The sequence below is a fragment of the Salvelinus alpinus genome, chromosome 27 (genome assembly GCF_045679555.1).
Source record: "Salvelinus alpinus chromosome 27, SLU_Salpinus.1, whole genome shotgun sequence".
In the NCBI taxonomy this organism is placed as follows: Eukaryota; Metazoa; Chordata; class Actinopteri; order Salmoniformes; family Salmonidae; genus Salvelinus; species Salvelinus alpinus.
In genome coordinates, this window is record NC_092112.1 from 14,128,692 (window position 1) to 14,142,720 (window position 14,029).

Sequence of the window (14,029 nt, forward strand, 5' to 3'; positions counted from 1 at the left end):
GTCTGTACATAGTCAAAGCTTTCCTTAAGTTTGGGTCAGTCACAGTGATCAGGTATTCTGCCACTGTGTACTCTCTGTTTAGGGCCAAAGAGCATCCTAGTTTGCTCAGTTTTTTTATGTTAATTCCTTCCAATGTGCCAAGTAATTCTTTTTTTTGTTTTCTCATGATTTGGAACATGATTTGGATATATCTGTCTCGTTGCTCTATCTTTGGTAGAGTCATCTACATTATTAGTTCTCTGTCGCCCTCTAGTGGGTCATTTTGTCCAAAACGCGACTGCGCACGCATACAACCCCCGCACCGGCTTCTGACGTACAACAAAATGGCGGCGTCCATGTTACGATGACTAATTCAATATAAATATAAAACGAGTTCATCGATTGTTGATAGTGTTACTCATTATTCAGTCTACATGATAAAGGTAATTGTGCTTATTTTCAGATTTTAGACCACGTACGTTAGACATGCGTGTGTTTTGAATTAGTTGAAATGTCATTAACTAGCGTTAGCCTCTCGAGGGAGTGCTCAAGTTAGTTTAGCAAGTTAACTTAGCTAGCTAACGTTAGCAACTTCGGCCTGAAAGCTAGTAAGCTAGCTAGAATGATAAAGGTAAACATCCTTCTAGCTAGCTTACAACACTATATGTTTGTGATATATTTAGTTTTTATAACTCTAGCTAGCTAGCTTACTAGCTAACGTTACCCTATTTCTTCATCCAAGATGACAAAACACCATTCATTCATGCTGTGAATGATCCCTTCCTCCTCGGTTGCCAGTCTTCTAGTTCAGCGGCTCCATCACCCTCCTCGCTTCTCCAGATGAAGGAAAACAACCACCCCTCTAGTGGTCAAGCCTTCCTGGACCATATCAAGCCATGCTGGTACTGGGACAAGAAGGACCTGGCCCACACCCCGTCCCAGTCCGAGGGCCTGGACCCAGCCACAGAGGCCCGGTACCGCAGGGAGGGGGCCCGGTTCATATTTGATGTGGGGACCAGACTCGGACTGTATCCTTTTACACACTAGATATTGGAAAGTCATTTCATTTAGGGGCAGTGCTTGGTGACATCACAAAAAATATATAACACAATATCAATATATCAAAATACATAACCATACACAAGGAATGTGATAAATATTTACAATTATGTATATTTATGTGTACTGAGTGTATAAAACATTAAGGACACCTTCCTAATATTTAGTTGCATCCCCACGTTTGCTCTCAGAACAACCTCAATTCATTGGGCCACAGGGATGCTGGCCCATGTTGACTACAATGCTTCCCACAGTTATGTCAAGTTGTCTGGATGTCCTTTGGGTGGTGGACCATTCTTGATACATACGGGGAACTGTTGAGCGTGAAAAAAACAGCAGCGTTGCATTTCTTGACACAACCCGGTGCACCTGGCACTTATTACCACACCCTGTTCAAAGGCACTTAAATATTTTGTCTTGCCCAATAACCCTCTGAATGGCACACATACACAATCCATGTCTCAAGGCTTAAAAATCCTTCTTTAACCTGTTTCCTCCACTTCAACTACACTGATTGAAGTGGATTTAACAAGTGACATCAATAAGGGATCATAGACTGACCAGGTGAAAGCTATGTCATGGAAAGAGCAGGTGTCCTTAATGTTTTGTACTTTCTGTATATTCAATTAGGGTAAAAAAAAAATTTTTTTTACATTTTAGAACTATAAAAACGGTTTCAAGTCAAACTCCTGATTGGATGAATTTACCCGTAACTCTGTCATCAGACATTATGACACCTTGGCGACAGGTATTATCTACTTCCACCGCTTCTACATGTTTCACTCCTTCAAACAGTTCCCCAGATATGTGAGTATAGCCTTTACAGTACTGGTGTCCTTATGCGTAAGGGATTTCTGCAATGTTCATTAGTACTATTATCATTTACATTTAGCAGACACACTTATCCAAAGCCACTTGCAATGCTATACTTGCCTTGACAAATCAGAATGATTGATGTTGTCATGTTGTCAACTTTTTAATCTCAGTGGTGCATACCTAGAGGTACTGTGCTGGGATTAAATGGTGTGTGAGACCTGTGTATTGTGTACAGTTCCTTCAGAAAGTATTCACACCCCTTGACTTTTATCCACATTTTGTTGTCTTACAGCCTGATATTTAAAATGGATTACATTGAGATGTTTTGGTCTCTGGCCTACACACAATACCCCATAATGTCAAAGTTGAGTTAGGATTTAAGAAATTTTTACTAATTCATTAAACATTTAAAATGTTTACGTCTCAAGTCAATAAGTATTCAACCCCTTTGTTAAGGCAGGCATAAATAAATTCAGGAGTGAAAATGTGCTTAACAAGTCACATACGTTGCATGAAATCACTCTGTGTGCAATAATAGTGTTTATCTCCACACATACAATTATCTGTAAGGTCCCTCAGTCGAGCAGTGAATTTCAACCACAAACACCAGGGAGGTTTTCCAAAGCTCGCAAAGAACTTGCAGACATTGAATTTCCCTTTGAGCATGGTGAAGTTATTAATTACACTTTGAATGGTGTATCAATATCAAATCAAATGTATTTATTTAGCCCTTCTTACATCAGCTGATATATCAAAGAGCTGTACAGAAACCCAGCCTAAAACTCCAAACAGCAAGCAATGCAGGTGTAGAAGCACGGTGGCTAGGAAAATCTCCCTAGAAAGGCCAAAACACCCAGTCACGACAAAGATACAGGCGTCCTTTCTAACTCTGTTGCCGAGAAGAAGAAAACCACTCAGGGATTTCATCACAAGGCCAATGGTGACTTTAAAACAGTTCCAGAGTTTGTCTGTGATGGGAGAAAACGGTGGATGGATCAACAACATTGTAGTTATTCCACAATACTAACCTAATTGACAGAGTGACAAGAAGGAAACCTGTATATAATAAAAAAAATATTGCCAAACATGTAATGTTATCCTGTTTGCAAAACAAGGCACTAAAATAATAGTGCAAAAAGTGTGGCAAAGCAATTAAAGTTGCACAATGCAAAAATCGCTCCGCCATTTCCTGGTTGCTAAAACTCTAATAGTTCCCCTAATTTCAGTTTATGTGACAAAACAAGCTAGTATAGTGTAGAGAATCATTGTACCATGAAAACCGCTGTGAAATAATATATTTTCCATAACAAAAAATATTATATTTTTTGTCCTGATTACAAAGTGCTATGTTTGGCGCAAATCCAATACAACACATTACTGAGTAACACTCTCCATATTTTCAAGTATGGTGGTGGCTGTATCATGTTATGGGTATGCTTCTAATTGTTAATGACTGGGGAGTTTTTCAGGATAAAAAATACATGGAATGGAGCCAAGCACAGGCGAAAACCTGGTTCAGTCTGGTTTCCACCAGACATTGTGAAATGAATTCACCTTTCTGCAGGGCAATAACCTTAAACACAATGCCAAATATATACTGGATTTGCTTACCAAGAAGACAGTGAATGTTCCTGAGTGGCCGAGTTACAGTTTTGACTTAAATCATCTTGAAAATCTATGATAAGACCTGAAAATGGTTGTCTAGCAATGATCAACTTGACAAAGCTTGAATAATAATTTTAAAAAGTGCAAAAATTGTACAATCCAGGTGTGCAAAGCTCTTAGACTTACCCAGAAAGGTGATTCTAACATGTGAATACTGTAAATTAGGTATTTCATTTTCAATACATTTGCAAACATTTCTAAAATCATATTTTCACTTTGTCATTATGGTGTATTGTGTGTAGATGGGTGAGGAGAAAACATTTAAAATCCATTTTGAATTCAGGCTGTAACACAACAAAATGTGGAATAAGTCAAGGGGGTATGAATACTTCCTGAAGGCACCGTGTCTCCAGGTGACAGGTGCGTGTTGTCTCTTCCTGGCTGGGAAAGTGGAAGAGACTCCTAAGAAATGTAAAGACATCATCAAGACGGCTCGCAGCTTACTGAACGACGTACAGTTTGCCCAGTTTGGAGACGACCCAAAGGTGAGAAATATCTTACTTCATTCACTCTTCTCCTTCCTCTGTTTGTATGTACAGTGAAGTCCTGCTGGTAACCTTGTCACACGTGCTGATCCAAACCAAACTGTGCTAGCTCGATAATAGGCTTTTCTTTTCACATTGTCCTTTTCAGCACAGTTCCAACCATAGTGGACATGCATAAAAATGGTGTCCCCCATGTACTTAACACATATGCCTAATTGGCGGCGTTTGTCGTATTATACAGTGCTCTCCATTGGTCTTCTTTTGTATCGGCATTAGCACAGTAAACTTGGAAAAAAGTAAGATTGTGCTGATTTATTAGCACATTGAGCCATGTTACGCGCCGTAGTTTAAAAACTCTCTGGATGGTGCCGAAACAATTACGTCATATCTGCATTCCTCCATATGCACCTTTAAGATTATGGTGGAGGCTTAATCAGGCCAAGCCGGTACAGCTTGATTTTTGTAGTAGTGTGAAAAGCCCTTGTGTTTCCTTACTTGACGTTCTTGTTTGGGTCCTGGGATGTATCATAGGATTTTCGCCATCAACAGGAAGAGGTTATGGTGCTAGAGAGGATCCTGCTACAGACGATCAAGTTTGACCTGCAAGTGGAACACCCTTACATGTTCCTCCTGCGATACGCCAAGCAGCTCAAAGGTCTGAAAGGTGGTGTTTCCATCTTAGTTTGACTTCATTTCCAACTCTTCATTTCCAACTCTTCATTTCCAACGCTTCATTTCCAACGCTTCATTTCCAACTGTTCATTTCCAACTGTTCATTTCCAACTGTTCATTTCCAACGCTTCATTTCCAACGCTTCATTTCCAACAGTCTTTTTTTCGTTCTAGGTGACAAAACCAAAGTTCAGAAGCTGGTGCAGATGGCCTGGACCTTCGTCAACGACAGGTGGGCCAAACATAACACAATAGACTCCTTACAGTGTCTATAGTTACGTCTGACCCAAAGGCTTGTATGTTAATAATGTCACAGGTCTCCTATGTATACTCCTGTTTCCTGTCATATATCCTGCCTCACCTTACAGTGGTTGGTTCTCTCCTCTCATCTTTCAATATTCATTGAGGAGTATTGTACGACTTTGTATTTGCCTCCACATCTAAACTGCTCTCTCTCTCTCTCTGTTCCTACCTCTCTCTCCAGTCTGTGCACCATGCTGTCCCTGCAGTGGGAACCAGAGATCATAGCTGTAGCAGTCATGTACCTGGCTGGACGGCTGTGTAAGTTTGACATCCAGGAGTGGACGTCCAAGCAGTCTTCACGAAGATGGTGGGAGCAGTTTGTCCAGGACGTCCCAGTGGAGCTGCTAGAAGGTATAGACAGGAAGTCTCTGAGAGGATCTAGTGGAATATGTAATGATGTATATTTGCCTTTCTGGACCTGCTTTCCAACATTGTGAGAGAGAAGAAGTTATTGATCTTTGTGTATTGATTTTTCCCCCCCCGTCTCATAGGGCTGAATCCTAAATTGAGATCTGTTCCCATAACTAAGCAAATCGCTTATTGACATGATTTATGCAACATGTCCAGTGTGTAGCATATTTATCAAGTTAGGATTTGGCCCATTTTGTCCCTGTCTGTCACTTGCCTAACCTCACCTCTCCTAATCTCTCTTCCCAGACATCTGTCACCAGATCCTGGACCTGTACTCCCAGGGGAAGACTCCCATCCCCCCAGGTCTGGAGCAGGAGACCAAGCAGAGAGGTCCACCCCACTCCCCGGTCCCTGCACCTCCTCCAGGCCCAGAACCTCCACAGAGGCAGCCTCCAGGGGGTGCTCCACCGCCCCCTCCACCCAAGAAGAACTCACCCCAGGGCAGCCCACCGCGCCCACTTAAACGCACACATGTGAGTGTGTGTTCTATGCCTGACTGCATTGTCCCTGGATGTTTCAACTCAGCTGGTGATAAAGAAAACCCACTTTCGCCTCTGGGCATCAATACAGTTTATTCATTCATTCATTAAATTATTAACTTATTCATTCATTAATTTGTGTGTAGCATCTATGGCTAAAAGTGATCATTCAATCACCCATAGTTTCTCTATAGTTCTGTAGTAGCTTACCATAACTAAAGTGCTCCGAGGTCAAATTTGGTGCTTGTATTGTGTGCCTGCTTGAAGCAGCAGTGTATGTGAGTGACTATCTCTCTTTTTGTCTTCTCAGAGTTCTCTGAAAGAGGAACCTAAACCACCAGAACAAGTGGGTTCTAAGATTCCACGGTTGGAGAGCCCTATGCCCCCCCTGCCCACTTCACAACCCCCTCCTGGTGAGTGTCTCTTGGGTCGTTCCTCCTCAAAAAGCACCAGAAAGAGGATTTCAAAACCCACCCTCTCAGATTGTTCTGAAATCGTTTTTGTAGTTAGTAACAGATACAATTAGCATTCCTGAAACATTATTTTGTTGAACTATAATTTGATCATTGAGAAATTAAGATAATTGTTTGCACCAAATTTGGATCATATTCAATAAATACTGTATATTACCCAATGTCTGATTTGGACCAAACTTCTTCCTACCAATGAGACACGAGAAATCCCCTAAAACATTCTCCACACCCCATGCCAATCCCACCCCAACAACCAGTATCAGTTCTCTATGTTTGACAAGTAGTATGAAGCTGCGGCTTGGAGTATTGCTTCTCCATACTATGTAATGTATTCCCTGTGAATCTGGTGATTGTTTTTTGCCCCTGTTCAGTGAAATTAGTATTTGAAGCCGCTCGCTTAAGTAGTGTGGAAGTACCAGGTTTTGACCACTAAATGCCGCTGTTCCTGTGACCACACACAATACATTTTTATCATGAGCCAAATCTATTGGTTTTCTACCCAAAGTTGTGAAGGAAATGTTGTGATATATTTAATAAACACAAGAGACCAACAAAATGAATAAAAGAGCATGGCGGTGAAGGAACAGCAACATCTAGTGGTCAAAACCTGGTACTTCCACACTACTTTATGGTAAATAATGCAAGCGACTTCAATGACTAATTTCTCTGAACAGCCATCATATTCACAGGGAATACATTACATAGTATGGTGAAGCAACACTCCAAGCCGCAGCTTCATACAACATACTACAAACATAGAGAACTGATACTATATACTGGTTGTTGGGGTGGAATTGTCATTGGGTGTGTGGGGAGTCAGTGGGTGTCTTGACAAACAAAATGTATTCCACATGTCTTACTCATTGGTAGGAAGAAGTTTGGTCCAAATCAGATTTTGAGTACTTTATTTATTGAAAATTATCTGAATCCTATAAATTGAAATTGTTGCAATCAATAAACTTAATTTCTCAGAGATTAAAATGACATTTCAGCAAAATAAAGTTTTAGGAATGCGTATCTTACCTGTTCTAAGAACAGAAACCATTTCAGAAGTACCTGAGATGATGTTGGGTGTCGTGGCTTGCTGAAATGACATGGAACAGGTCTTTCTGCTCAGTAGTTTGCTCATCATATGCAATAACAGCAGTAGCTGCTGATCATCTTATCGGAGAGAATAGCTGGTCAGTTGTCATATGATGGATGAAGTGGCATATTTATGTTGTGTGTTTATTGAAAGACCGTTTTAGAGATGGGTGGGGTGCAGGGCTTTCTGTAAGGGCAGCTTTGAAAGCACGACAGGCGTTCCAATCTTTAGGCCTTCTTAGAATCCCGATTTACATAACTAACTTCCCAGTCAGAACAGTCCCACCCACCCACCCCCTCCTCCTGCCCTGCTCTCTCAGACCAATCTGATTACTGTTGCAACTTTTTAATGAGTACTCCGCAGGGAGTGTATAGTCCAAACTCTTAGGAATACTAGGAATGCCTGTCTGGGTAGTTGTGTGTCGAACGTTTCCAGGTCTCAAACGTTTGGTCTTGTTGAACGGGAATTGAAACCTATGATTAGGATTGTTTGTTTAGTGTAGTTGGAAATGACATGATTTCTCTCTCTCTTTCCGTCTCTCTCCATAGATCGTAGAGCACCACCGGTCCCTCCTGAAGCAGAGCCAGCCGTGGGGACTGAACCCGTTCCCCCTCCCCCCTCTCACGCCCCACCCCCCCACCAGCCCCCTCCCCTGCCCCACCGCCCTCCTCCTCCCTCTAGTTACATCATGGGAATGTCCACCTCTAGCTCCTACATGTCAGGGGAAGGGTTCCAGAGCCTTCAGTCTATAATGAAGACAGGGGAACCGTCCTACGCCCCCATGCCCCCCAACTACGGTCCCCCCATGCCCTATCACCCTCACGTTTACCCTAACGCCCCACCCCCTGGCCCCCCACCCAGCGCCTACCCACCCCCCAACCTGCCCCCTCCCTCCCCAGCATACCCTCCACCAGGCTACAACCACAGCTACCCTGAGTATCCCCCGCCACCTCCACGCATGCCCCCTCCAGGGATGGGTATGCCTCCTGGGGTGTACCCCCTGCCACCAGGCCAGCCCCAGGTGCCCCTGCCACCACCTGGCATGCCCATGAATCATGGGGGATGGATGAGATGAGAGGAGGAGAGGTAGAAGAAAGAGAGACATGTGGAAAATGAAAGCGAGAAAAGTAGAGGAATGTCTGATGCTTAGCAGTCCTGTTCCTGTTGTCAGTCCTGAGTCGTGTTCATTAGGCACCAAACAGAAGAAAACCAAACTGAGGGACTATCTGAACTTGTCCAATAAGAAATACTCCTTTTCGCTTTCTGTTGCAAAACAGGTTGGTACATTGTGTCCTAATGAGTACGACTCTGGAGTCCACTGGAGATCCTAACAAATAAAGGAGCGATCTGTTATTCTACATGGTCTTAGAGGCGTTGTGGAATCCCCTACCTGTAAAGCTTTATGACCCCTGGAATCTGAACATCCATTCTGTAGAGATTCTATCAGTTCCACATTCCAAAGGGTTCGTTTTGGTTGAATGGTTGAACATATTTTGAGATGAATTGAAAGGAAATACATGTGATATTTAGACTGAAGGTCCGGTTAATGGGTTAATGCTACAAAAAGGCTGCTTGTTTTTGCTTACGTTTTTAGTCTGTGTGAAAGTCAAACATTTTCACTAATCAGTATTGTGATAACTTTACCTTGTGTGTGGAAAACAAAGTTGGGTTTATCGCAGAAAATACCAAACATATTTTATTATTTTAATTTAGCTGTGTGATTATTGGTTAATCTGTCAAATGTATTGGACTGGATGTACCCTGTATAATTACAGTAATAGCACTTAAACTGTTACTTGTAGGAGTCATGAACTGGGAAGACGTTGGTAACCCGTATCTGAACAGCAGGTTGATAGAACACAGCCAGGGGTGTGTTTGTACATAATGATCAACTTTACTATGTGAAATCTGAGCGATGGGATCTTTTTAGAATGCTTATATCAATAGTGCCTTAATTAGGCTTTACTTTAACAAACTATTTTGTGCTTTCTATACACATACATACACACACACATACTTTTATGTCTCGTAGGCCCTTGGGATAATAAAATACATTTCTCTTACTTTGAAACGAGTGTTTGTGTGATGTTATTAGTCTAGCCAGTGGTACTATTACTGCCATGACTCGTTCACCAACCCTGCTAACTGAGGCTAGTGTTGAGTGTTTTATGTTGTTGTTGATGTGTGTTTGAAACAAGAGTTTTCAGGTCGGGTGTATTCACTAGGAAGGAACCAAACGGAACGGGGGAGGGACCTACCTGAATATGTCCAATAGAAACCGTTGCAAAAAGTTTTGGAGTAATGAGTACACCCCAGGTGAAGTTCAGACCGTCTGCTTCTCACGTCCTGACCTTAGGAACAATCAGCTTAACTGTTTTCTCTGTGACCCCCTCCCCAAACTACACCTACACATTCACTGACCTGTGGTTTAACCTGTACCCGCTGTATATGTGTCCACTTTGAAGGTTTTCCCCCAATACTGTCAGTCCCATTCTGTTGATCCAATTTGAAATGTTAAGTTTCTCAGAAATAAAATACAGTACATTGATCATTCACTATATAAACCAGCAGAGGGCAGGTTTGCTCAAGTTCTGAATTCCTGTCACTTCAGTATGGAAGGGTTCATATCGTACTGTATGTGTTTATCAGTTCACCTCAAGTCAGCATTTCCTCACACATGAATTCAGAGAAGACACCGAATTACAAAGAAAGTAATTGTTTATTTTCTAATCAAAAAAATCATCTAAAAGTGACCTTGTTCAATTACAATTTTTTTTTGTTAACTATCACCTACACATATTTGTCTGATCTCAGCGAAATTCATGGAGAGAAAAAAACAAACGTTTACATTCATGCTAGTTGCTATAGGAATAGTTTGCATTAAACACTGTAGGTCTGTGTCCGAAATAACAACCTTTTCCCTATATAGCACACTACATATGACCAGGGTCAGCACAAGGCAGGGGTCAAAAGTAGTGCACTAGGGAATATATTGCTATTTTGAGATGCAGACTAGGTTCTAGGATCATCGTGACTTCTAGTTTAGCACATATATACAGAATTAGAAATACAACAAAGTTCAAAACACAGATTCCAACTCAAAATTCCATGCAGAGAAAAATGTGGCACATCTCAAATCAAAATGCCAGACTGAAAAACATAACAAGTCATCATAGCTTCAAATCAGTTGTTCCTAGAAAAAAAAAGGACACTTTTTGAAAATCCATACTTTCATTTTCTTTTTTGTTGTTGTAGTAGATAGAGCCTATTAGAGAGAACCCGAGGAGGATGAATCGTAAGAATGGACGGTCGGAAGCCTCAGGGTTCTAATTTGGAAAAACTAATACTAGAGCCAGGAGAGCTTGAGCTGTCAATCATTACCAATTGCCCAATCAAAAGACCTGGATACCAATCAAAATCTCCTGATAGGTCAAAATCTTAAACTGGCCAATCACATGACAGCCCTATTATTGGATAGCTCTCCTTTTTTTTTAGCGAAACACCTGGCAATAAATAGCCTTGAACAGTTTGATCATAACAGTACTTATTATTTCATTTGACATCATTATAACTCGTTAAAACGTTGCTGTATCCAAAAACATCTAAGGGAAGACTTGCTCTTTCTCACATTCCAACAGAAATACATTTCTACAAAACATGCACGGTCCACTGCTGAAACTCATCTGCTGTATTCACCATGGCTAAAAAACACGTATTCATATTATGCAAATTGAAATGAAAACCATTCCATTTATTTGACAACTTTCTTAGCTTTCAATTAAAATACTGTGTTGTACAGTGGTTTGATTAATGCAAAAGTTAATGATGACCAAAAATAGCCAAATTAGTCTGATCTTCCCTTTATGACAGTAGCATAATAGCCTTCAAGTTTCAGAGAACATTTCTGAAACATTCTGTCATGGAGATTTATGAAACATATTATTTCATATTAAATGAATGCATAAAATATGTTCAGCAGTCTCCAACCCTGTAGTAACCAGGTGTCATCAGTCTGTTACAGAGAACTACAGTACCCACATGCAGCCTGACCAACGTCAACAAAGAATCACCACTATATCCACAGAAGTCACAGGGTCGGCGTAAAGCTCTCGTTATTTCCCAACCTGAGAAACATGATTGTCTTAGAGCAGACTCAACCTTGTACATTTTAGTAAAAAAAAAAAAAGACTCTTGGCTGAGACGGTTTAGATTTAAAATGGCCTTGATACGTTTACAGAGGAGATAAAGTAATCATTTGTTTCAACGAACTACAGTAAGAAGATGAGTGGTTACCATAGAAAGAACCCTGTTCAGTTGTGTGCTTTTGTAAAACATAAAACCTCACAAGACAGTCCGTTTTTAACACATGGCCACGCTAGAATAATAATAAAAAACAAAAAGCTCAAAATAAACGATAACAACAACAATGCAGTGCTATGTTTTTTTTTGTTTACATATTTTACACTAGTTTTAAAAGTGATCTCTATAATAGTACTGTATCAATAATAGACTTCTCTTATGAGCATAGGGTGCTATGTATCATATCACAATGGGTATCACATATTAACACTTTGGATGCTAATGCTAATTCTGCTAAGGCAAGCATTAGCTAATGCTAATTTTGCTAAAGCTAGCATTAGCTAAGGCTAATTACGCTAAGGCTAGCGTTAGCTAATGCTAATTTTGCTAATCAACCAGATAAAGGCAAAGCACAACTAACAGAGGAGCTAGCTGGATTTTATATTGGAAAGTACTATGAAGGAGTGAGGTGACATTGCTCCTAGACACTGATCCACAGTCAGTTCTGTACATTACCTCTAAATGCTCAAGATCAGGATTGAAGGTGGATGAAGCTGATCCTAGATTTGTCCATACGAGACACTTGTAACCCAAAACGTAACCATATCTGACATAATCACAGCGCTACTTTAAAATCCTAGAGCTCCTATAGCTCTCATCTGAGTTTCTTTCTTTTTAGCATAAAACAAAACAACATGAGAGTGTTCTGTAATAGTCTCCAGCACTGTGTAAAGTGTAAGCCTGTCTAACTATAAACCTAAAATCTGTAATACAAGGAAAGTGGCAAATCAGTGAAACTAGCTACCAGTTATCAACAACACTGGAAGTTCAAACGAAATGTGTGTGTATGGGGAGTTGACTAGTGGCGATGGAGAGGTCCATTCTGTGGTTTTCCTGGGTCGCATAATGTTCAGTCACATATCCCAGGAGAATGGTGGGTGATGGGACCTATAGTCAGTGGGAGAATGGTGTTATGGGTAGTGTAGGCAGTAGGAATGGATAGTATGTAGGAAGGTCTCTCTCTCTCTTTCTCCCTCTCTGGTTGCTGTGGACTACATGGGGCCTTTGAACTGGTTACCAGAGAGATGCTGTCTGATAGACGGCTTAGATCCTGCCACATCGCCCAGCTTTCTCCACACCACCTGCTCACACACACGTATGCACGCACACACGTAAAAAGAAAAACAACCATAAGTTATGTTATGCAACCTTTTTTTATACACAGAAGCTGAAATTCAATCATTTTGATGTTGATGCCCCCAAACACTATGTGCAGGAAAAGCATCACTGTCCTCACTTGGTCTTTCACTAACTGGAATGAAAACCTAAACTTAACCCTTTGAGTTGTTACTGTTTTAACCCTAACCCTAATCAGTAGGCATGTTACCAAGTGGAATTAACCCTGTAACCACACAGAATTAACCCTGTAACCACACAGAATTAACCCTGTAACCATGCGGAATTAATGCTTTAAAAGAAAATCTACTTTCATCCATAATACGGCAAATTCCGAAGTGAAACTATGAGATCAGGTTGGCAACATACCTATGTAGGGGCCGATAGCCTAGCTGTCTCTCTGTGTCTCTGTGTCTCTCTCTCTCTCTCTGTCTCTCTCTCTGTGTCTCTCTCTCTCTCCCTGTGTCTCTGTCTCTCTGTGTCTCTCTCTCTCTAATCAGTAGGCATTTTCTTAATAATGGAGGGAAGTAACGGAGAAGAGGAGAGGAGGGGATGCTCTGCTCTTTTCCCTGCCTACTAAGAGAGATGAATTGCTCTGACAGTTGGGCTGCGAGAGCTTCTTATAAAATATTCCAACTAGAACACTGCTCTACGATGGGACACAGACACAGAGGAGCAACCAGTGGTGTAGTGGAGGCTGTATGCAGTGGGCATTGCGTATACTTGATGCTTATGAAAGTAGTGTAGTGGAGGTATACTCTGTATCAATTATGTAGTACAATAGAGAAATCGATCCAAAAAGTAGCCTACACAAACACAAAGCAGGTGAAATATAGCCTAGTTTCAGAGGAATAATCAGGCAGCAAGAGTATGCAGCTCTCAGCTGGTTGTCGCATGACGCAGCTCGCAGAATAACGACATCGGTAGCCGGTAGGGTAGGTAGACGTTTCAACTTATATCTACCAGTAAATGCTAACGAAGGCAAAAATGGGTACGCAAACCAGGTATGGCAAAAGGTCAAAAAATCTTGGTTGAATCTTTGTAATGTGCAATTCAGTCATCGTGTTCTGTTTCTAAAGGCTTTTCCAAGAAAACCTTCCCCATTAAATGTTGACTGCAAAGTAGGCAG

General features: G+C 41.2%; 2 protein-coding genes across 5 annotated transcripts in view; one reads left to right on the forward strand and one right to left on the reverse strand.

Moving 5' to 3' along the window:
• Nucleotides 1-281: 281 nt before the first annotated feature.
• On the forward strand, nucleotides 282-9,496 carry LOC139555992 (cyclin-K-like). Of its 3 annotated transcripts, none has more exons than XM_071369433.1 (10): nucleotides 282-422; nucleotides 722-1,007; nucleotides 1,764-1,845; nucleotides 3,873-4,004; nucleotides 4,536-4,668; nucleotides 4,850-4,907; nucleotides 5,160-5,329; nucleotides 5,636-5,862; nucleotides 6,179-6,281; nucleotides 7,974-9,496. In XM_071369433.1, the coding sequence occupies exons 2-10, from the start codon at nucleotides 820-822 to the stop codon at nucleotides 8,498-8,500; spliced, it is 1,620 nt and encodes a 539-aa protein (XP_071225534.1). In that variant the 5' UTR covers nucleotides 282-422; nucleotides 722-819; the 3' UTR covers nucleotides 8,501-9,496. The 3 variants fall into 3 exon arrangements, with proteins under 3 accessions (XP_071225534.1, XP_071225532.1, XP_071225533.1); XM_071369431.1 differs by having other exon boundaries at nucleotides 778-1,007; XM_071369432.1 differs by having other exon boundaries at nucleotides 778-1,007; nucleotides 4,536-4,659.
• A 629-nt stretch (nucleotides 9,497-10,125) lies between these two features.
• Nucleotides 10,126-14,029, reverse strand: part of LOC139556022 (coiled-coil domain-containing protein 85C-A-like) — a 107,528-nt gene continuing 103,624 nt past the window's right edge. For both annotated transcript variants that reach the window (XM_071369489.1, XM_071369488.1), the window contains exon 6: nucleotides 10,126-12,866. In XM_071369489.1, the coding sequence (XP_071225590.1) occupies nucleotides 12,777-12,866 (90 nt within the window). In that variant the 3' untranslated portion in view covers nucleotides 10,126-12,776. The remainder of the gene's footprint in view (nucleotides 12,867-14,029) is intronic.